We start from the raw sequence: 24,092 nt of genomic DNA, 5'->3' as shown, positions 1-24,092 counted from the left end.
TGTGGAACTAAGGTTAAGAGTGTAGCCAGTGATGTTCTATGGCTTTTGAGCCGGGTTTTAGCAGAACAGTCAAGTGCAAAGAAAACATACCGGAGATTCATGTCATCCTCCCACCTGTTGAAAGTTTTCACTCGCTCGAGCTATACTTCAGCGTGTTCCCCAGTGGTGTTGACGGTACCACACGTTGTTGAGTTTGTTGGTGCATTGTATTCAGAAAAAATAAACCAGCAAGTCCGTCTTTTGGCTGGTTTATTTTTCTGTTGACAGTACCTGGGGCTGCTGCAGGATGACAGGGGTCTTTGCTGTTAGCGGGCTCATGGTCGACGTTAATGCTTCTTTCCGCAGCCGGGTGCACTTCTGCAGGGTCCCGAACACAGGTATCTTCCCTTACAGACGTCAGCTGGCTCCGTGGACTTGTCCTCCGATGAAAGACGAAGAGGGATGGCATCGCCACTTGCAGCTGCCCGGTCCTCGCACGACAACCGAGCAGCTCCACCAGATGTCACGCGTAGGGGTGACGGCTCCCCGTATGTGAGGAGACAGCGATAAGGGTTTTCAAAGGAACCTTAGTTTGGCTGGCTCGTTCCCACAGAGAACGGAATGACTCGTTGGCGGCGTTAGAAACAAGTGTGCTCGGCGGTCATAGAGCAAAATTCCTGCCTCTATCGGCCGCGCTCGAATTACAGCTGGCAAGCAACCATCGAGATAAGGCAAAAACGCACTAAAACAATCTGGGACAATGTGGAAGCAGTCGCGCTTGGCTGCGATCATTTGAGGTAAGTCTGTTCACGTCTCGCATCACATACAAAGCGATAATGCCAAGTCGCAGTTGCTTTGAGCATGAACAAAGAAAAAGTACCAAGATTTGTGGCAATAAGATTTTGCTGAGCCTCCAGCAACGTTGCGATAGAAAGAAAAGACAGCCGACATATGTGCATGGTGAGCTTCAATTGGTGAAATCTATAAAGGATGTGCTCCACAGAGTGCATAAAGTTAGAGTGCACTACACATAAGAATAAATGGGAAAATTTTTGGGAAAATCTAGTGAAGAACAAATTGCACTTCGTAAAGCGCATCTTGGGAGGCATCAGGAACGTTTCACAGAAGTACTCTTATGCCGTTTTCGCATTGGACACGCGCACCTTACACAGAATTTTTTCTTGACAAAAGAATATAAACGCCTATATTAAAATATATAGATGAACTCAGTAAACCACATGTAATGCTCATGCAAAAACCATAAAAGACCTTTGAAAAAAATTTTACTGCATTTTACGAGGAATACATTCCTTACCACCTAATGCTGCTCTTAGGTGCAGACGCACTTCTTCATTGTCACGCACGTTTAGTTTTTAAAAAAGCTAATGTCGTAAACTATCTACTTTGTAAAGTATAGATCATTAATTGAAAACAAACTTTTTTCCCTTTTGTCTGGCGCATGCAGACCTTCTTTGCCTACGTGCCATGTAACCAACACAACACAGTAGACGCTGAATGCGCGAATGCACGGCAGCAAGGCTGGTGCCCTATATGTACGGAATGGTGGCCAGATTCGTCGCCCTAAAAGGATGGCCTAACGGCTCCGAAAGAGTGGTCTCCAGAGCAGCTGAGCGGAAAATCTGCAATCGTCAATATGCAGCCTTCGCATTGCGCAAATTGGCCGGCTTGTCCTTCTGCGGGAATTCCCCAAGTCCGGGCTATCTGTTCACTTTGGCGCTGCTGTTCTTTACCGCGGAGAGCCTTCGCGTTTCATGGCACTCACGAGAAGCGTAAGGGGACGAAACAACGCTCACCGAGGTCAGGGATCGACGAGCCGACTGGAGAAGTGCTGGTCGCTTGCATGGCCGACAGCAAAGCTGCGTAGACAGAAGCATTCATTGCGCTCCGTTTGCACGCGTCACTACTTGTAAATGTCGCTGGCGCTGTAGGGCGGTGCCACGAGATATACACTTTGTGCGGTGCTTGTGGAGAGGAGGAGGAAACGGCTGAACACTTGATCACCATCATCATCGTCATCAGCCTGACTACACCCACTGCAGGAAAAGTGCCTCTCCAATATCTCTCCAATTAACACTGTTTTTGCCACCTGCGCCCACCCTATGCCTGCAAACTTCCTAATCTCATCCGCCCGCCTAACCTTCTGGCTCCCCCTGCTACGCTTGCCTTCTCCTGGAATCCACTCCGTTACCTTTAAGGACCAACGGTTATCTTGCCTTCGCAGTACATGCCCTGCCCAAGCCCATTTCTTCCTCTTGATTTCGTCTACGATGTCATTAAAACTCGTTTGTTCCCTCACCCACTCTGCCCACTTCCGGTCTCTTAGCGTTACGCCTATCATTTTCCTTTCTATGGCTCGCTGTGTTGTCCTTAACTTTAGCTCAAACCTTTTCGCTATCGTCCATGTTTCTGCCCCATAGGGGAGTACCGTAAGATACAGCTGTTGTACACGTTTCTCTTGAGGGATATTGGTAACCTGCTATTCCTGATCGGAGAGAACCTTCCATAAGCTTTCCACCCCATTCTTTTCCTTCTAGTTATTCCCATCTCATGATCCGGATCAGCTGTCACTACCTGCCCTAAGTAAACCTAATCCTTTACCACTTCCAGCTCTTCCCTGCCATTTCTGAACTGCTGTTCCCTTGCCAGACTGTTGAACATTATTTTTGTTTCCTGCATGTTGATTTTTAGACCCACCGTACTGGTTTGTCTGCCTAACTCATTGACCATAAATTGCAGTTCATCTCCTGAGTTACTCATCAAGGCAATGCCATCAGCGGATCGCAGATTATGTAGTTATTCTTCATTAACTCTTATCCACAACTGTTCCCAATTCAGGCCTTGGAATACCTTCTCTTAACAGGCGGTGAATAGCATTGGCGAGATCGTGTCCACTTTCCTATTCACCCTGCTGTTGAAAGCAGCGGTGCTGGTTTATTCAAAGTATTGGGGTTTAAAGACAGTGAATGAAAATACGATTTTGAGCGGGTTGAAGTAACCAAGCGAATTTTATCCGATTGGTTGCTAAAATCAAGACAAGACTAAAATTCAATATGTTTTGGCTAGGTGCTTGAACCACCGCACGATGTAAAGGGTTGAGCCTCATCCATCCATCCATCCATCCATCCATCCATCCATCCATCCATCCATCCATCCATCCATCCATCCATCCATCCATCCATCTATCCATCCGTCCGTCCGTCCGTCCGTCCGTCCGTCCATCAATCCGTCCGTCCGTCCGTCCATCCATCCATCCATCCATTCCATCCATCCATCCATCCATCCATCCATCCATCCATCCATCCATCCATCCATCCATCCATCCATCCATCCATCCTTGCATTCATGCATCCATCCATCCATCCATCCATCCATCCATCCATCCATCCATCCATTCATCCATCCATCCATCCATCCATCCATCCATCCATCCATCCATCCATCCATCCATCCATCCATCCATCCATCCATCCATCCGTCCGTCCGTCCGTCCGTCCGTCCGTCCGTCCGTCCGTCCGTCCATTTTAAATGCGATAGCATTAAGGGTCCCGTTCAGGTTGAACCCGCTGGCCTGAGCTAAAATAACCAATAGAGGCGCACAGCTGCATCTAGGTCACGCGACCCTGTGACGTAAACAGATCCTACCCACCGGTTTGCGAGCGAACTGCCCACAGTGGAACCTATACAACTGAACGCAAAAGAGGTGTGCGACGCACTCTGCGCACATTTCCGCGCAGTCTCCACCTTGTTATTATCCGGCACAGCGTAACACGGCACGCGCTGGACTGCGTTACCGATAAAGCACAGCGACACCGCTGCATAACCCTGGGCACGCGTCACCAAAGGCGGCTACAAAAACAAGCTGCCTGCTGGGAAGAGCGGCTGTTTTCCTTCCGCTACCCGGACGAGCGTAGCGTGGGTATGCTCGTCCGCTGCCGTCGCTAATAAACAGTTGTTACGTTTTATGTTGGGATTCGTCCTTCGACTGAATGGCATCCCACCGAGGATTTCGTTAAGGCATACATGACGGAAGCCAGCAGCCAGCTAAACCAAGGAGCGTAGGGGATGTGCTTTTTTTTATTTGTAGCTTTTTATCAATGGGAAATTAATAAAATCAAAAGGAAAAAGAAACCACATCCCGTCGGTGGGCTCCGAACCCATGACCTCCTGTTTTACCAGCTGAGCTGCGGTGAGGGCTTTTCAATGTTCTGGCTTTGGGGGTATTTATGTGTAGCGTAAGCGAACCTTGAAAATGCTCGCTAGCGCCTCCCCAGTCAGTAGCGGCGGACGTAGTGCCTCCTGTATTACCGCGAGTGCCACGTAACAACGTGGTCGACCGGTGAGGGCGGAAGCTGTGCGAGAACCCTCTTATGCTACCTATGGCATCAAGGCTACCAGATTCGAGGTCCTCTTTAAACTATTAGGCATACAAGTGAAGGGAAAAGAGGTGCTCGGTATGACATACATGACGGAAGCCAAAAGCCACCGAAAGCAAGAAGCATAAAGGATGTCTTTTTTTGCAGTTTTTCATCAAAAGGTGATTAATAAAAGAAGAAAAATAACCTCATGCCGCCGCTGGGATCCGAACCCACGAACTCGTGTTCTACCAGCGAAGGCTGTCCAATGTTCTGCTTCCGGGGGTATTTATGTGTATTTATACGAAAGCTACGTAGGGAGGTTGTCGACAGGTGAATACGGAAGTCGCAACCGCCCTCTTTTGCGGCACCAAGGCTGCCACATTCGAGCCCCTCGTTATAAACTATTACGCATAAGTTTGTGTGCGAGGCGACGGCGACGAAGAGCGTGGCGAGCACGAGGAGCGGAGAGCTGACGTGTCAAAAAACCGAGGCGTTAAGGGAGACAGGGCAGCGGAGGTCGGGTCATTCAAGCGTGGAGGTGGCAGTGTTGGATGGTGGGTCCGTGCTGCCGTGGACCTACCTTGGATCTCCGACGTAAGCCTCCTGCGCTCCTTGCCAGCGTGGAGGTGGCAGCCGATGGACGGAGGCTCCGTGCTAATAATAATAATAATTGTTTTTTTGGGGAAAGGAAATGGCGCAGTATTTGTCTCATATCGTTGGACACCTGAACCGCGCCGTAAGGGAAGGGTAAGGGAGGGAGTGAAAGAGGAAAGGAAGAAGGAGGTGCCGTAGTGGAGGGCTCCGGAATAATTTCGACCACCTGGGGATCTTTCACGTGCACTGGCATCGCACAGCACACGGGCGCCTTAGCGTTTTTCCTCCATAAAGACGCAGCCGCCGCGGTCGGGTTCGAACCCGGGAACTCCGGATCAGTAGTCGAGTGCCCTAACCACTGAGCCACCGCGGCGGGTGGCTCCGTGCTGCCGAAATGCACTCTTGGATAGCCTGATTTAAGCCTCCGGCGTTTCTGGACGCCGTCGACGGGTCCTGGCTACGCTTCTCCCGCTGCTGCCAAGTTCTTCGGGCTGTTGACTGGAGACACCAGGGTCCCCCTGTGTTCCTCTCCGCTCCTACTACCACCTAGCTCCCTTCTGCCGCTTCCTTCGACGCAACGCCAGCGACGCGTCGCACTACATCCACCCGCGTCCGCCCTGTTTTCACGGCATCCCCGCTTGACATGGGACGCTCCACATCTGGTGAACTCTTTCCTTTATTCAGTAGTGCTGTACGCGTGTTGAGTGTGTTTTTCTGGTTGTCATTTTGTATCGGCTCTTTTCTTTTAAATTATAAATAAGGCTTCGATTTCTTTTGTCTGATCTCTTCGTTGTTTCGTTCGAACCTGCACGCGATAGCGTTCCCCTTAGGCAGTCGGGGACGCATTACCAATTCGATGAAAACGATGAAGTGGCTCTAGAGCAGAACGCCGTTCCTTCGCCTCTTCAGTTTTTTTCTTGTTTTACGACATTATAATGAAAGCACTGTTTTTTTTTTGGTGACGGTGATGGAAGTGGACACTGTTGAACTTCAGTCCGGTCGGTCAGCCGCTGCCACCCAGAGGAAACGTCATGGCCTCCCGAATGACGCAAGTAGCCAGGCCACCGTGGTGTTCTCAGCCACCAGTGGTGACTCTTCGGCTGACGACGGCTTCATCAGAGTCGTAGGCAAGAAGGCCAAACGGAGACTACGCAAAGGTCAGGACCCGTCGTCGTCGAGTACGTCCACGGTCACTACGGAGCGAGAATCATCAGCACATACCGTCCTATTTGTGCCAGAGACTCCCACCGACCATCTCAACATCAATAGACAAGCCACGTCTGCGTTCCTGAAGGTCCGCGTCCCGGGAGCAATTAAAGATGTGAGGGTGAATCGTTTTAGAAATGTCGTCGCCATTGATGTCATGGACAGGAACGCGCATGAAAGTTTGAGCAACATCAGAACGCTCGGCGGCATCAGCGTTCGTTCCCATGTCCTTCTAGGTAGTGGCACTACGGCAGGCGTCATTTACGGCGTTGACGTAGCCATCCGCGACTCTGATCTGCCCATTTTGATTCAACCAGCTACCGAAGCTGTACCCATACTGCAAGCTCAGCGTCTTAGAAGTACAAAGTGCATCAAGTTGACTTTCCAAGCGGACTGCATTCCAACGTACGTGAAGGCTGGGCACTTTCGGCATGCAGTTAGGCCTTTCGTCCCGAAGCCTCTCCAGTGCCGGAAATGCATTAAAGGGAAGCTGAAACGGTTTTCAAATCGCATGAAACACTGTGATTGGGAAGAAAGGACCTTGAAAATCACGTGTGTAATTTTTTCCCGATTTTATCCGCAAACAGAGCTGCAATCGCTTCTTAAAAACCCGCCGCCGGCACGCCCTTGTCGCTTCTGGAAGCGCCGGGTGGGGGGACGGCAGAGACGGAGAACTGGCTGAAGTGACGCCATTCACGGAGAGTCGGCCGGCCGTCCGGCTGCGCTTGCTCCGCTGCGGCCCGCGCTTTGGCGAACGACAGATCAACGCAACCTTCTGCCAGTGCCGTTTGCTTTCTCTCGTTCCAGCGTTCCGTGTAGGAAGCCTGCATATAAGCCAGTTTTGGTATCGTGCTCGTTTCGAAGAGCGCTCAGCACACAGCTTCGTAAAATCCGTCGGCTGTTCTCCCCCAGCCTCTTCCACGTTAACCAAACAATCTGGTGGTACACAGCATGCCGAAACGGCCTGCACAAAATATGTGCTGCAATATTTCTCTTTTCATTATATTACTTTCTTGCCTGTTTGTAAACTCTTTGCCTTCTCCAGCTGGTTCACATCCACGCTGAGCTAAGGCCACTTCCAGCACTGTCTTTAAGGCACACAGTCTAACTTTTTTGAGGTCGTTACGCACTGTGTGCCTTTTTGCTTTTTCCTGATTGCTTGCACCTCATGGCAGTATAAGCAATTCTATTAATCTTTCATCAGCGCGCAGCACATGTAGCTGCACCTCACTGAACAAAATAAAGCGATTATATAAGCTTAGTACACCTGAGCAAAGCAAAGATTTTCATTCATGAGCGCTTGGTCATGACTGACGATCGACAATGGCGTCAGAATTCATACAAATTTGTCCTTGAGTCAGAACGCCAAAGTGGTCGAGCAGCGGTATGCATATATCTGCCACAAGTAATTCTGCTCGGTATCTCGATATGCAACAGCAGCAAAAATATATTTCGCAGCACACTAGTTTTGATGAGCAGCACTGCGAGCTCCGAAATTTCCGGCTTGCTTAGCTTCTTATCAGGCGGTGGCACCAGTTTTCTGCTTAGTTTGTAGTTCTCAACAATTTCGGAATAGGTTTGCGCGCGCTCGTCCAAATTCCGACAGTCCGGCGGTTCCACAGTTACCCGGAAACAAAGATTATGGGAATGCGCTGTCTACCCCGGAGTCGTCGAAGATATTGATAGCAGAGAAAGCTGGGAAGCCCTGCTGCGCAGCGAAGAACCCGCTCGGCAGAAACAAGCCAATCCGCCTGGCGGCTGATGCCGCGAAGAGACAAAATCTATTTGTTACCCTTTAGTCACGGAGGCTCCGGCCCCCGCCCTCCAGGCCTACGTGCCGGGGGCGGTGAGTAGTAAGGGGTCTCCATTTCCGGTGGAAATAAAAGCTGTCATCCACCCATCCATCCAGTCGAGATTTCCAACACGCGAAAATGTCGCGAATTGACTTTCGCTGCCGGCGCACTCCGCGGCGTCGATCGTTGGTTCCGCCGTTTTCTGAAGCTGGTGATGGCTCGAACATGCCTGGTGAAAGTCCAAACTGTTCAACACTGCTTGAATTATCCATAATTTCTAAAACGTAGTCCTTAAAAGCCCGCTGAAGCAACGCGCTACGCAGCAAAGCCGTCGGTGCCGGCCGGAGATCCCCGTAGATGATGCCACGACGGTCCCGACCAATCGCGGGCAAGAGCGGCGTTCGCTTGGCGCCCTGAGGCGATGGGGCGGGTTTTATTCTAAAAACAGCTTTCTGCGTTTATTTCCGCTCTTTTTGAATGAGATATTCTGTTTCTGCGGACTAAAAGCTACAAAATGACTTAGAGAACTCATTTTTTTCGAAAAGTGCTTCAGCTTCCCTTTAGGACACGTGAGTAGTGTGTGCAATTTCCCCATCGTGTGCTCACGGTGCACTCAGCCACACAGCGGCGATTCTTGCCGGGCAACAGTCCTTACGTGCGCAAATTGCCCCGGCCCTCATGACGCTGCCTTAAAAGATTGTCCTCGCCTGAAAAGGGAAAGGGCGATACTCAAATAAATGACAAGAGACATTTCCACACACAGAGAAGAAGCTGCCGCTAAGGTGAGACGACGTCGTCGCCCTCGTCACAGACCTTCTAAAAGTGTAGCGAGCATTGGAAAGGATCGTCCAAGAATTTCCACAACTTGTCCTCTCTCTCCGCATACTACTTTAATGATTGGCAGCAATAAGACTGGCAAGGCACGAACGGTTGTCGCAGACGGGCCTTGGCCCTCGCTGCCTGAGCTACACACACCCGCAGTGACCAAACAGGTATTGCGTACTCAGAGTTCCGAGCCCATTGAAAATCAAGCACAAGTCACAACTCCGGTCCAAGACTGGGACTGGCAAGTGACTTGGCCTTCACTCCAGAAGCACTGCACACCCTCAATGATGCATGCACATGCATGCATCATTGAGGCCGGCAGCTGGCATGTGCATGCAATCATTCACATGCCAGCTGCACAGAATGCACTGGAGATGCTGGATTTGTTGAATCCAATGCTTGCAGCTTTCCAATAGCAGGCACAATGCATCCCCCTGCCTTATCTTTCCGAGAAGTCCGATGCTTACGTTGTCATCAACATTATCAGCCTGAACGGCAAGCAGCCTTTCTTGACACTGAAACGTCTGCGCTGCCTTGTGATGGAGGGCCCTCGATCTGTTCCACTCAGGTCGCAGCAGTCGGCAGCCCTCAAGGTGTGCAGGCTACAGCTGCGGCGGCCTGTGACTTACAGTGCTTGTGTCATTACCTGTCGCGCTTGGTACGGACCGCATTTCCTACTTCTTATTCTTTTATGCCCCCCTCATCCCTCTCCCCCAGTGCAGGGTAGCCACCCGGAACATTTTACTGGTTAGCCTCCCTGCCTTTCCTCTACCACTTCTCTCTCTCTCTCTCATTACCATTTCGCGACAAGCACACAGTAGTTGTAGGAAACAATAAAAATGAATCTAAAAAGAGAATCACATACAGAAGTGCGAAATGCGCTAAGATTACAAATGAACAAATGCAGCGCAATTCTGTGCTGCAGAAACATACCACACACTTGTTGGACGGCGCCGTCTTTACGCGGTTCAATAAATGGCGCCAGTCACAACTCGTCTAAGCGGACGGTATTATGATAGGCAGGTAAATTTTCCAACGCTTTCGTTTTTGTCTGATGCGGCAGCTTTGCATTTATGAATCAGAAATGGTTCGCTGTCTTCTCCGTCGTCGTGCGATCAAAATGCAGATTCTAAATCTGCTTGTTTTGTCTTTATCCCCTTTCGTGCATCTTTTTAGCGCTACTACTATGTCCGCTCAATCTAAACTCCAACTAGCTCTGGTTCCTGCCGTAAATTCCAAAATTGCAGCTTTTACTCTATATAATGAGTTAACGGGAGTTGTTATACGTTTGGATAATAACAAATTTAAAGGGCTAGTGCTATTAGTTTTGCTGTAATTAAAACGCAACCGCAAAGGTGTCACAGTTTGTCCAATATATTCAAGGTGGTATACGCCACGTGCCAGCAGATAGTCTTTACCTCCCAAATTCCCTTTCCCCGCGGAGAGTAGCAAGCGAGCGGTTTTTAAACGTCGGATAATTTCTCTGCTTTTTTATTAAAGGGTTTCTCTCTCTCTCTGTACAGCAGATAGACCACATTATCGGTGTAACACATGTCATTTCCTTTTATCTTCACCATGTAATTAGAACCGGTGCCGACCGCTACTTGTTTTAAGGAGGTTTATAGCGCAAACAATGACGAGGGAGACGATACATACACACACACACCGGCGCTGCTGTCAACCAGCTTTATTCGCGGAAGTCACGGCTTTTATAGGCCGAAGTGTCGAGGAGAAGTGATGAAGACACAAAAATAAAAAAATAAAAAGGGTTGTAAAAAAGGCAGTAAAGGAGGACGCATGTGCGTGTGGGCAAGTGTATCACTCGCAAAGACACTTTTGTTTATCTTCCCTGATAATCAAGAGGTAGCTGCATAAAAACAGTCAATCTCCGCCTCGAACAGAGATAAAGACGGTTCGCTGATGCACCGGTCCTCCAAGTTTCTTTACGTGTGCAACAAGATGCTTGAATTCATCATCTTTCTTTCCTAATTTCAGGGCGCGTTACCGACAGAACGTCCAGTTTTGCCTTCATAAAGCATTCCACAATACATGGGAAGAATAAAACACACCAGCAGAATACCTTACGAACGGCTTATCATGCTTTTTCAGGCAAAAGAGGTACACCATACCTGCTCTAACGAAGCTTCATCGCATCTGGGAAGGCAAGGTGGTTGAGTTCGAAGTCACTGGTGCGGAGAGCATGGTTTACGCAAGAAGCGTACAGGCGCAAAAAGACGGAGACAGCACACACACAAGACAGGACTGGCACAGGAAAGGTCGCAGAGCGTTCAACGTCGTTATACTCGACGCGGAACCCGCGCAGGAAAGTTGCAACAATGTCGAGAAGCAAGACGCCGGTATCTACCTGTTCGTAGCGAAGTCAGGAAAACCAGGGCGTTGTCGCCGGAAAAGGTATCAAGCATTGCGAAGCCGGTTCTTTCATGACCACGAAGGTGCTTAGAAAGAAGGATCGTCCGGGACTAGGATACCAGCCTTAGGATACCACACAACGAGAGGAAACAACCGGCAGTTCGCCTGCATTTGCTGTCCTTTCATGAACATGACCTTCGACGGAATGGAGGGAAGAAAGGAGCGCCCCATTTTAAACGGGGTGGTGACAGTTGCCACCATGCTCGGCTTTTTTCTTTGTTCTTGTTAAACTGTGTTTTGAATTGTTATTAAACTTCGCCATTTTTGTTAAATACGTTTCCATACACTTTTGACCTTATGTCACCTCTCTGCTTTTGAGCCAGCAATCTTCCGATCGCTTTCTGCTAATTCCCACCGCAGATTTATTTACACGACCATTGTTATCTCTAAACCCTAAGGCCTCAGGAAGAGCGACTGTGCCTGCATCGACATCGGGATGGATACCATCACGTTTAAGTTTGAGGTGTTTTATTGTTTCTACCCATTTACCACACACACCACATGTGTTATCTTTTTCGTTAAATTTCTTTTTGCAGCTGCACGTTCTAAGACACCATGACCTAGTTTCAAAGAATAAGGTACTGCCTCTTGAGTTATCATAAAACGCTTGCTTCCTGATCTGCCTTTTGCACTATCGATATACTTGTACAGTATGCTTCTTTTGCATTTAGTTTATCCAATTTTTACCTTCCGCGTTTTTAAACTGTCCCTAAATTCTCTTTCTTTCTCCGTCCTTGTGTTCGGCATACTTATTGATTAGTTTCCTAGTTATTTTTCGTCATTGTGAGTCAACGCTCTTCGTCTATAAGTATTTAAATACTTTAGCTGCCCGCCTGTTTTCATGCAATTTACTCAGGTTTCTTCATATAGTATATTACTCTGAGTTTATCATGCTTCGAATGGTGCCCAGCCCATATCCCCTTGTACTGCCTCGTTTGTGGTGATGCCATGGGCACCTAGTGCTAATAACAGTTCTCTGATTTACTTCTCACTCGACTGAACTTCTGCCTCAAAGAACAGAACCGCATTCACAAAAGTAAGCCCCGCACCATCATTCCCTTCCAAATGCCTCTCAGTATCCCCATAATGCCCTATGTTTCATTATCCCAGCGTCTCTTCGCACTTTTGCTACAAGAGACTGTTCGTGCTTTTCCGTGTACACTTGCCCTTCGTTTACCCATACTCCGTGATATTTGTATTTGGCCACACCGGGTATTTCATAGCCATGTATTGTAAGCACCTCATCAGTTGTATCGCTGAAAATCATCACACCTGACTTAGTTGCGGTAAAACTGAAACCTAGTACGTCGCCTTCGTGTACACAGCAATTAACCAGAGTTTGAAAATCTTCCTGGCTATCTGCTAACAATACAATATTGTCTGCATAGAATAAACCAGGTAGCCATCGCTCAACGACCATTCCGTCTAATCTGTGCGGCAGATTATAACCGAGGTTGCTTCCTGGTGGTCTTCTTTCCACATTTATCATATGAAGCATAAACAGCAGCGGTGATAGAGAACAACCTTTCGTCATTTATTTATACATTTTATTTATTTATTTATTTATTTATTTATTTATTTATTTATTTATTTATTTATTTATTTATTTATTTATTTATTTATTTATTTATTTATTTATTTATTTATTTATACAAAATACCTACAGCGCCCTCACTGGGACATTGTTAGAGGGGGAACATCATAAATGCAACAGATGAAATACAGTAATTGAAGCAAACGATCCAATATTCTGTGAAAACCCATGGACTATGAAAGGAAAGGCAAAAATGAAAAGAATGTTGCAGAAAGACAAACACGCCCACGACAGACGAGGAGAGAACGGCATTCAAAATACAGCTCTGTTTCAGCAACGCAAAACTAGAACACAGTGCACTAGGATAAGAACCATGCTGCACTGACATTAACAGTGATAGTAACAGTAATTTTAACTTAATACGATCATATTAACAGGTGGTTTTGCAAAGCGCTGTAAAATTATGTTGGAGGAGAAGCACCAATTTTTGCAGGCAGACTGTTCCGATCATGTATCGTTCGTGGGAAACGATGATATTTGAATGTGTTAATTCGGGAATTGTACTCGCGCACTTTAATTGGGTGGTCGGTGCGGGCGGAAGCGTAACTTGGCTCATGTATGCATTTCTCCGAACACCAGTTGTGCCACCAAGTACATTAAAAAAGAAAGACAGTCTCGAATATTTTCTCTTTTTGTCAAGTAACGGGCACCCAAATTTGTCGCGCAAACCAGAAGAGCTTTTTTCGAAATTAAAATCGCCAGAGACGAACCTAGCAGCCTGTTTTTGGGCACGCTCCAGTTACTCAATATCCCAAGCGGTGCAAACGTATTCAACTGCAGGGCGCACCTTGGAGATAAATAACGTCTCCTTGAGAGGAATTGGCGAATCCCTAGAGTTCTGTCAGAGGGAGTTTAATGTGTGGCGGGCTTTAGCCGATATATAATTGACGTGCGTATTTTATGAGAGATCAGCCGAGAAAAAACTCCCAAGTACTTATAAGTTGAAAGAGCAGGTATGTCTGAGCTGATAGTCTATATGGATTTCTTTTCTTTTTCGTAAACCGGATGAGATTATATTTGGAGAGATTTAGCACCATATTCCATTTTTCGCATCAAGAGAACACGTAGTTGAGGTTATGGGGTAAAGTAGCTGCATCTGCTTCCGATAAAATGTTACGGTAGATACAGCAGCCGTCTGCATAAAGTCTGATTTTACTTGAAATGTTGCTAGTGAGATCATTTGTAAATAGTAGAAAAAAAAAAGAGGACCTAAAACTGATCCCTGATGAACACCTGAAGTCGAGCCCACACTTGCAGATCTGATTCCGTCGTAAACTACGAATTGTTTTCTTCCGGCAAGATATGCCTGTATCTAGGTTAGGGATATTTAAATGTGGAAGCATCTGTAGTAATAGGTTGTGAGCAACTAAACCAAATGCTTTTCAAAAGTGTAGAAAAATTTAATCTATCTGACCAGCGGAATTAAAGGAAACGGAAATGTTTTGGGTGATTTCTACGAGCTTTGTTTAACACGACAAACTGGACCTAAATCCATGTTGTGTCGAACACAAAAAGTTATTGTTTTGTAGATGGCTAATAAACTGAGTATATATGACATGCTCGCGTGTTTTGCAAGACACACTCGTCAGAGATATGGGGCGATGGTTACATGTTTTATTTTTGTCACCGCTTTTATATATTGGAACGACTTTAGGGGTTTTACCGTCAAGGGGTAAATCACAACTTTCCAACGATTTTTGAAACAATTCAACTAGATACGGGGCAACGACAGCAGCACAATTTTTCATAACGTAATTGGAAATCTTGTCAGGCATTGGCGCTGATGTGACGTTAATTTTCCTGTAATAAAACCACGATTCCCCGTTCCGAAATTTCAATGTCATTCATTCTGGTCAAGATGCTTGGAGACTGAAAGACCGCCTGTGCATTAATATGATCAAAAACACCAACTGTAGATAAAGATTGAAGTTGTTAGCTTTGCCTTTCAAATCTTTACCAAAATCCGTTCCCTCTAGTATGTCAGGCAGAGTGGCACTCGTGTTTATTTTGCTTTTAACATATTTCCAGACTTCCTTTGGGTTTGTTTTTAGCCTTTGCCCAAGTGTGTTCAAGAATTCCCTTTTCACCTTGAGTATTTCATTGGATAGATTCTTAGTTATCTTTTTCATCTCGGAATACAGAGTTGGCGCAGGCGTATCATAGTATCTACGGAACAGGTGTTTACGCTTGTTATTCATAGCTCGCAACTGTCTGTTCACCCAGTGCTTATCGGCAAGTCGCTTCAATGAAATGATTGCAGAAAGAAAATGAGCGCTAAAGACGGAGACAGAACAGAAACACAGGACGACTCTGGTGCCTCCGTCTTTTGCGCTGGTTTTCTTTCTGCACTCATGTACCGACTCGCCCAGCTCACCACTCTACTGACTGAAATGAGCGGGACGGGATGAAAGGTTGCGCCAGGGATAAGATTTCAGTTTTAAATGAGTTCCAGAAATAATCTATATTCAGAGACGATCCACGTGAAAAGAAGTCAGGAAAAAACCCATCGAGTTCCTGCGATAAGGAAACGTACTCCCCTTTTTCACAAAAAAAGACGCTTTGTGTGCTTGAGAGTGCCGGCGCTTCATTGCATTACAAGACAATTTTGCTAGAACTACATCATGATCCCTTATGCCTGGCAGCGTTGTGGCAGATGAGACTAGGCTGGGGTCACTGCTGAAAAGAATGTCTACCTCACTGCCACTGGTAAAGCAAAGTCTCGTAGGGGTTTGAACACACTGGAGTGATGAGTGGGCAAAGCAGCAATGTAGGCTAGTTGGTTGTACATTTGATGTGGATAACGCGCAACACACTGACAAAAACGACAACTGAAACGGCGGAAACAGGACAGCCGCGCACTAACAAGTGAGATTTATTCTGGTACGAGGGTACATAAATACATTTAATGCACATGCTCATAACAATCAATTAATTGCCACCGGCTGTGTCGCACGCTCCTTCGTTTCTTGATTAGATCTAGCTCCTCACTTGATAACAAGACCGAGGGTGTGCTTAAGCAGAACGGACATTTCAGCTAGTTGGTTTTGCATGTAGTTGGTAGTTAGTATTGCTAGTTGGTAGGCAGGACCTATATCGGTCAAACGGGCCGCTCCCTTAATGTGCGCCTGCAAGAGCATTTTTGTCCTTGAAAAAGTCGCCTTCATCTAATCTCGCAAAGTACTGTTCGAAACGCAGCTGTTGCAAGCCTTTGGTTCATCATACCAAAATCTTGTTTCGACACCCTAATCAGCAAACCAGAGAGGTTTTATAGGCCTATCACGTCCCTAAGAATCAGCACACGTGTGTTGCCGACCCCTTGGTGGCTTTGTTTGATAAGGAGCTTTCTTATCTTGACGTGCCTACAAGAGCACTAATTCTGATGCGCGTGCGTGAAGGCTTTTGTTTTCTTTGTGGTTTTTTCTCTCCTTTTGTGTGTTTCTTGAATAAACGCCCAGTTCCGAGAAATCGCTTGTGTTGTTTGGTCTTCCTTGTCCGTTGTCCTGAGTGCGCTTTATATATTTTTACAATGTGCTTACGCAATCGCCTTCACCGGTTTCCCATATCTCAAAGGCTCCTTTTATTTCTCTTTCTTTCTTGTCCCTTGCACGAGCTAAAGTTGTAGTCCGTTCAAAGTAACGTGAACATTTGTGATTTTCGCAATGGAGTGCAAGGCTTCCAGGATTCGTTATTTTTCCTATGTTATTACTGTGCTCTCTCAACCTGGTGTTTAGACACTTGCCTGATTGACCTATGTAGCTCATGCCTCATGACAAGAGAATTTTGTACACAACCGGTAGCACATTCTACAAACTTTTCTTGGTGTGGGATACCACGTGTGTTTGCAACTTTTTTTCCTCGATTTATTCATTTCATAACAAAGGCTAACTTCCGGGGTGCGGCAAACACCAGGGGAACATCATATCTGTTTGCTACCTTCTTTAAGCCGTGCGAAACATTATGCACATAAGGAATGACAATCAATCCAGTAGCTTGGTCTGCATACTATTTTTGCGGTCTTTTGCTATCGAGTAGCTTTTGTAGATTCTTTTCAGCCACAGACGTTACTAGCGCGTCAGGGTACCCACTCATCCTTAGCCTTTCAACTTGCCTCTTGATGATACGTTCTACCTAATAATAATAATATTCGTAATAATAATTGCTTTTTGGGGAAAGGAAATGGCGCAGTATGTGTCTCATATATCGTTGGACACCTGAACCGCGCCGTAAGTGAAGGGATAAGGGAGGCAGTGAGAGAAGAAAGGAAGAGAGAGGTGCCGTAGTGGAGGGCTCCGGAATAATTTCGACCACCTGGGGATCATTAACGTGCACTGATATCGCAATGCACACGGGCGCCTTAGCGTTTTTCCTCCATAAAAACGCAGCCGCCGCGGTCGGGTTCGAACCCGTTAACTCCGGATCAGTAGTCGAGCGCCCTAACCACTGAGCCACCACGGCGGGTCAATGATTTGATTTTTGAGGGTTTACCGTCCCAAAGCGACTCAGGCTATGAGGGACGCCGTAGTGGAAGGCTCCGGAAATTTCGACCACCTGGGGTTATTTAACATGCACTGACAACGCACAGTACACGGGCCTCTACACGGGCGCCTCCATCGCAATTCGACCGCCGCGGCCGGGATCAAACCCGCGTCTTTCGGAACAGCAGCCGAGCGCCATAACCACTGAGCCACCGCAGCGCCCGCTCTACCTGATGAGAACACCATTTCTTAAGGCACTGCACCAAACTGTTATTTTTCTAAACTCGTTTTCACCAACTTAGAGTGGGCAGAATGATAACTTAAGGAGCTTTTTCCCGTTTTCGTCAGGTACGTCCAACACGTGTGCTTACCACGTTTTTTTATCTCTATGTTCAAGAATCTAATCACAGTGTGTTGCGGCAGCTCGAACATGAATTCCAACCCGGCGAAAACCTCTCGGAAAACGTCTAATAACGGGAACAGAAAACTGGGAAAGTTGGAATGGATTCATCTTTAAGCAGCGCAAAACAATGATTTGATTTTTTGTGTGTTTTTTCAGTAGTTGTGTTTTTGGTGCCTAAATAACTAAGCCTGCTAGAAATAAATGTTCAGTTGTTAGATAGCACTCGTGCCTTCTCATGTTTCTTCCACTACGCCCTGTGTTTCGCGCTGCCTAAAGATTTGTTGTGTGTGTTGTGTGTTGGGTTTTATAGCACATAGGCAGCTAAGGCCATCATGCGCCAAACGCAAGGTATAGAAAACGGTTTTGTGCTTGATTTTATTCAAAAAATAACAAACCGGTGGTGTGAAGGACCTAAAATTTTATTTCACATCAGCTAGTGAAGGTAAAGGGCAGAAATATTTTTAAAATGGCTAATGGTAAACGCTTTAAAGAAGGTCAGGTAACCTCAGCGGCCATGCTTTGCAGGGGAAGGATGTCGAGGCTTCCAGCCAATGTGATAGAAACCTGAGCTTTCTTCTCAGGAGCGAGAAAGTGGCTGAGGTGCATCAAAGGAAAGTGAGGCGTTCACAGTTTATTTAGACAGCCAGCCTCTGGTAAAAAGTTAAAAACATAAGAAATGTCAACAATTGCATTATCACTCAAGACTAGCGCTGGGTGAAACGGAATGCATTGATTATAAAATTGACTAAAGTACTTTTTCTTTGGTTTTTCTAGGTTTGAGCATGCAATTAAGATATGGTTTTGTGCGAGCTCGTCTCCGTATCTTTCACAAACAGGTTTGTTTTCTTTTGTAAGTAAGTAGTTTTGTGTCAGGTGTTTGTGTCCTATGCGGAGACGACATAAGATTACTTCAGTGAAACGTTCCTGGTGTCTGCATGACTTCCATTCCCCCAAGCCCCAAGGTCGGCTTTATGAGGTGTAGTTTGCTGTTGAGTTCATTATCCCAGTTTTTCCGCCATTCGTTTTTCAACTTGTTATGTATCAACGTCATGCAGTCTTTAAAAGGTATGTCCACATTTTTGATTTCACCATTTTGAGCTCGTACTGCTGCTGCGTCTGCCCTCTCGTTAACCTCTATGCCGACGTGGCTCGGGACCCAGCAGAACCTCATCGTATGTTCTTATGTTTTGTATGATGCTGCTTACTAAGGGTTAAATTGCATTTCTTGACTACAGCGCAGTGAGTAGGCTCAGGGAATCGGTGTATATTATACTGCTTTCGATGTTCTCATGTACTATTTTGTTCACAGCCATACACAATGCATAACATTCGGCAGTAAAAATTGACACATAACTTGGCATTCTTACTATTTTTTCCCATTTCCCCTGCAGTGCGGCCTTCCAAAATATATCGCTGTTTTCGCGCCCTCCGTGTACAATTCTATGCAGCTTGAAAATTTATCTTTCAAAGACAAATATTCTTGTAGTAGGTGTTTATGTGGTGTTTGTTTTTTATGTGGTGTTTGCATCTGGGCCTCCTCTGTGACGCGTCCCAAGGTGCTTGCAAGACTTCAGAGGGCAGCAACCATAACTTCCTCCTATCTCCGAGAGCAAGGTCTCAGCGTGTCATCCGAGAAGTTCGCTATAGTGGCATTCAGGCGCAAAAGTATGAGTCGTTATCCGCTAACTATTGACGGCCGTGTCATTGCCTATCGTGCATCTCATCGTTTTTTCGGAATTGTTATAGATAGGAATTTATCATGGAGCCCGCACTGCAGCATTGAAAAGAAAAAACTAATCTCTATCACACATCTGCTCAGATTTCTTGGCGGAAAATCATGGGGATTGTGGATTCTATCAATGCTGCAACTCTACAGAGCACTCTTTTTGGGGATTTTTTCGGTATAGTGCACCAGTGCTTTCAAGCACATGCAAGACGAATTTGCGTGCCCTGCAAGCTATACAAGGCCAGACACTTCGCACATGCCTGGGTCTCCCTCGCAGCGCATCAACAGTTGCTACCATTGCAATCGCCCAGGACTACCCACTCTCGACATATATAACCCTTGAAACCCTGCAGATCCACATACGGCATCTAACAAGGATTCCACAGCACCACCTTGTGTCAGTGGCGAATCAAAGGCCACACGCAGCGTTTTCAAAGGCTATAGCAGCCCACCAGTCGTGCATCCCATCGCAGTTCACCCCGGCAGCACGGCCTTCCTCTGCGCTGTGTTGTCTGCGGGAGCCATGCGTGCGCCTTACAATTCCGGGCATAACAAAAAAATCGAACTTATCGAAACCGGCCATTAAACAGTTGACACTCTGCCTACGCCACGGAGCATATAGTGACCGTACGCTTGTGTATACAGATGGTTCGGTCTCAGGTACAAGTTCAACCTACGCCGTGGTCATTCCTGCGAGACAGACCAGTATTATTCAGCAAACTTCGCATCGGACAACATCCACCGGGTCAGAATTGGCCGCTCTTCGTGGGGCTGTGCAGTATATCGGTGCACAAACACCCCACATATGGGCTGTGTTCTGTGACTCAAAAGCAGCCTTACAGTGTCTAAATTCTGCTTTACGCCATGGCGATCACGATCAACTCGTAGCTGAATTAAGACATCTCTAACACCAGGCGCAGGAAGAGGGTCATGACATCGTCTTCCAGTGGATACCGGGACACTCTGGCATTTATGGAAACGACGCAGCTGACGCTGTAGCTCGAGCGGCTCACGGCAGTGCCAACATTGTCCAGATACCATTGACAAGAGCAGACGCAGCAAGACATCTGCGAATGCTTGGCCGAAGAGAGCTTTTAGAGTCATGGTTTTGTACTGGCAACTCCACATGCCGTCTGCACCGCCTAGACCCCTTACTCCGGCTCACTCCTCCGTCCGGCCTCTCCCGCTGCGATGCTACGCTGTTGTGTCGCCTGTGGCTGGGAGTGGTGTTCACAAATGCCTACTCCCACTAATCGCAATGGCAGAATCTCCTGCATGTGAGATGTGTGGGTGCGATGAAACTATACAACACCTTCTTTGTAACTGCCCTCGGTTTCAGCACGAGTGTGCACTCCTGGCTGCAACACTCCGCCGTTTATTCAATTCAATTCAATTCAATTCCATTTATTTTCCAGAAAATTCTGGCGGCTGTCTGGACTAAACGCTGTAGGTATACAGCTTGACGAGGCCCAGGCAGCCGTTACAAGGCATAGAAGCAGACTTTATTGAGAACATTTACATACACACTCAAAAAAACGAACACATAGTCAGGTTACAGTTTTCACAAAAACCAGGACAGCCAGAAAGCACAAAATCATCAATAAGTTACAATAGGGAAATACAGAAAACATATTTACATAAGATACAAGGGAGCAGCTGTACTTGGGCGCGAATTATACGTCAGGAATTATTTTTGAAGAAATAATTCACGCAATGCTTTCTTAGTAGGGTTATTTATGTCTTTATATCTATTTAAAATTACTGGAAGATTGTGCTGTAGTGCTTGGAACTTATAGTCAGTGCGAAAATGGGGAACTAACCAAGTGTCTGTGTTGCGAGTATTAACTGTGTGATCGTTCTGTTTCAGTAGCGCAGTGCCTTCTATCATAGACCTAAAGGATGACGACAGATGAAATGAAATCAATATTGGGAATTCATACATACTTTGAATTTTTAACACACTGAATGTTTCAAAAGCTTGCCGTGTGTGGCTTAGGTAATCAAGATTGGCAATGTGACGTATAGCTTTCTTTTGCAGAAGGTAAATTTTTTCTAGGTTGGTCTTAGTTGTTGTCAACCAGACTAATGAGCAATAGCTTATTTTCGAGATAAATAATGCATTATATATTTGTAGCTTTATTTTACCAGGAAGGAACGCGCGGCAACGAGCAATTGCACCTGTTACCAACGAGAGGTTTTTTATTATCTTCTCAACATGCGAATCCCATGTAAGGTGTGAAGAAAATGTTACACCTAGTATGGTGTGTTCGTGAACAATTTCAATTTCTTCACCACCACAAATGATCTTTTTTTCTAGACGAAAAGATTTGTTTCTTGCACAAAATAACATAACTTTCGTTTTTGCACGATTAATTTTTAGTAGATTAATATCAGACCATTCACGAAGCCGATTAAGAAGTTGATTACACTTGGTGACTAGTTCATTCACATCAGGACCAGAGGACAAAATCGTTCAGTCATCAGCGTAAATAATGAATTTTAAACCTTGGTCAATGTTCACAATACTGTTTAAATAGACATTAAATAGCAGAGGGCCTAGTACACTTCCCTGAGGTACGCCTCTGATTATAGGTAGTAGAGATGATTGGTGGTTTCGAATATATACACACTGTTGCCTGTCAGCTAAGTAAGATTTTATTAAAGATAAAGGGTTGCCACGAATCCCATAGACTGAGAGCTTATGAGTTAGGATACCATGATCAAGGGAATCAAAAGCCTTACTAAAGTCTATAAAGAGGCCAAGGGTTATTAGTTTCATTTGTATATTTTGCAGCACGTGTTCCTTTAACCCCAATAAAGCTAGCTCAGTTGAACGTCCTTTTCTGAAGCCCAATTGTGCATCAGAAATGAGCTGATTCTCCTCATAGATTCTCGGCCCCTTACTGAAGCCAAGATTCTGGGTCCTTGGAGTAAGCCTTCATCGCAGAGGACAGCTTTGAAGGCACTTTTAAAGTTCTTGAAGGACTCAGGATTGAGTGCAAGATTGTGAACAATCAGTGTGTGCCCTGTGTGCCCTGCAAGTAACGGCCAACGGACACGTGGAAAAGTGATCATATCCCTTTGTTCTCTCACTTTTCTATCTCTCCCTCCGTTCCCCTTCTCACGTGCAGGGTAGCATACCGGGCACTGCCTAGTTAACCTCCCTGCCTTTCCGTCTTTCTCTCTCTCCCTCTCTCTTGTTTTTTACGAAACTGTGTAAGCGTGAAGTCACATGCAGCGGGAGTGTAGTACCATGGCGACAATGGATCGTGTCTCGTGACAATTTTAGGTAGAGCATCTATTATTCAAAGCTCATGACATGCATCTTCAAAGCGTAATAACAAAGGTCTGATTGATTGTGGTTTATTTTTGAACAGTCTTCTAGATGTGCACTTGGTAACTATGGGGTAACAAAGGTGTTTTGGTAAGGATCTTATTTTCAGTACATATGCACAGGTAAGCATTGCTCTTCTGTTTACAAGATATGGTTCATTTGTTTCTACATATACACTGCTTAAGGGGGATGTTATGTATGCACGAGTTGATAGAGGGAGACCCAGGTTTTGTATAGGATCCATTTTTTTGACGTATGATGGTCTTGATACCGATACACAATGCATACATAGTCCAAAGTGGACTGTACTGCGGAGCGGTAGATCTGTAAAAGGCATAACCTATCGGACCCCCCATGTATCCGTGAGAGTATTTGCAGTATATTTAGTGATCGGGAAGCTTTTTCTTAAGGGTGTTTATGTGAGGTAAGAATGTGAGCTTCCTGTCAAAAGTTATGCCTAGGAATTTATGCTCTTCTTTTACTTGCAAAACAGTTTCATTCGAATGCAGAGTGGGGATCAATCTGCACGCCTCTTTTCAGTGAGAAAAGGACGGAAACTGTTTTTTCTGGAGAAAACTTAAATCCATTTTGGTCTGCCCAAGTCGCTAGTGTGTTCAGTGTAAGCTGTATCTGTCTCTCGCATGATGATAAACTGGAAGATATGCATGAAATTTGAAAGTCGTCAACATATACAGAATACATGATGGACTTTGGAATTATTTGCCATATTGAGTTCATTTTTAGAATAAAGAGTGTGGTTCTTAGAAGACACCCCGGCGGTATGCCGTTTTCTTGGATGAATTTCTTCGAAAGCGTGCAACCTAGACGTACACGAAAGTAACGATCAGGGAGGAAGTCTTTTGGACAGTTTATCATCCTGCCACGGACGCCTACATCCTCGAGGTTACGAAGAATCCCAAACCTTGAGGTAGTATCATAAGCTTTTTCCAAGTCAAAAAATACTCCCAGACAGTGCTGCTTGTGTATACTGCTCCACGTACTGTGTTTTCAAGACGGACCAGATGTTCATTTGTACAGCATGCTTTTTTAAATCCACATTGGTGAATATCAAGACGCTTGAGCGATTCAAGGATGAACATTAACCTAATATTTAGCACGCTTTCAAAACTTTTAGCAAGACCAATCGTAAGTGCTATTGGCCTGTAACTACCAGCTGAAGTTGGCGGTTTTCCGGATTTCAGGAATGGCACAACCACGCGTTTTTCCACGCCTTTGGCATTTTTCCAGACTGGCATAATTTATTGAAGAATTTCAGAAGAGCTTTACAGCATCATCGGATTTCGCCTGGGCCTGGTGCAGTCTGTTTGCCGGCCGAAAGTGCTGTACGGACTTCTTG

The 24,092-nt window shown here is 46.0% G+C and overlaps 1 protein-coding gene across 1 annotated transcript in view; it reads right to left on the bottom strand.

Annotated features, from left to right (window-relative positions):
* LOC144123446 (uncharacterized) overlaps positions 1-24,092 on the bottom strand; it is a 775,538-nt gene that overhangs the window by 250,539 nt on the left and 500,907 nt on the right. The window contains exon 6 of the mRNA XM_077656272.1: positions 1,794-1,856. Coding sequence (XP_077512398.1) covers positions 1,794-1,856 — 63 coding nt within the window. The remainder of the gene's footprint in view (positions 1-1,793; positions 1,857-24,092) is intronic.

This window comes from Amblyomma americanum, chromosome 3 (genome assembly GCF_052857255.1).
Source record: "Amblyomma americanum isolate KBUSLIRL-KWMA chromosome 3, ASM5285725v1, whole genome shotgun sequence".
NCBI classification, from domain to species: Eukaryota; Metazoa; Arthropoda; class Arachnida; order Ixodida; family Ixodidae; genus Amblyomma; species Amblyomma americanum.
The sequence above is the reverse complement of the archived record's forward strand: the minus strand, read 5'-3'. Positions and strand labels throughout refer to the sequence as shown.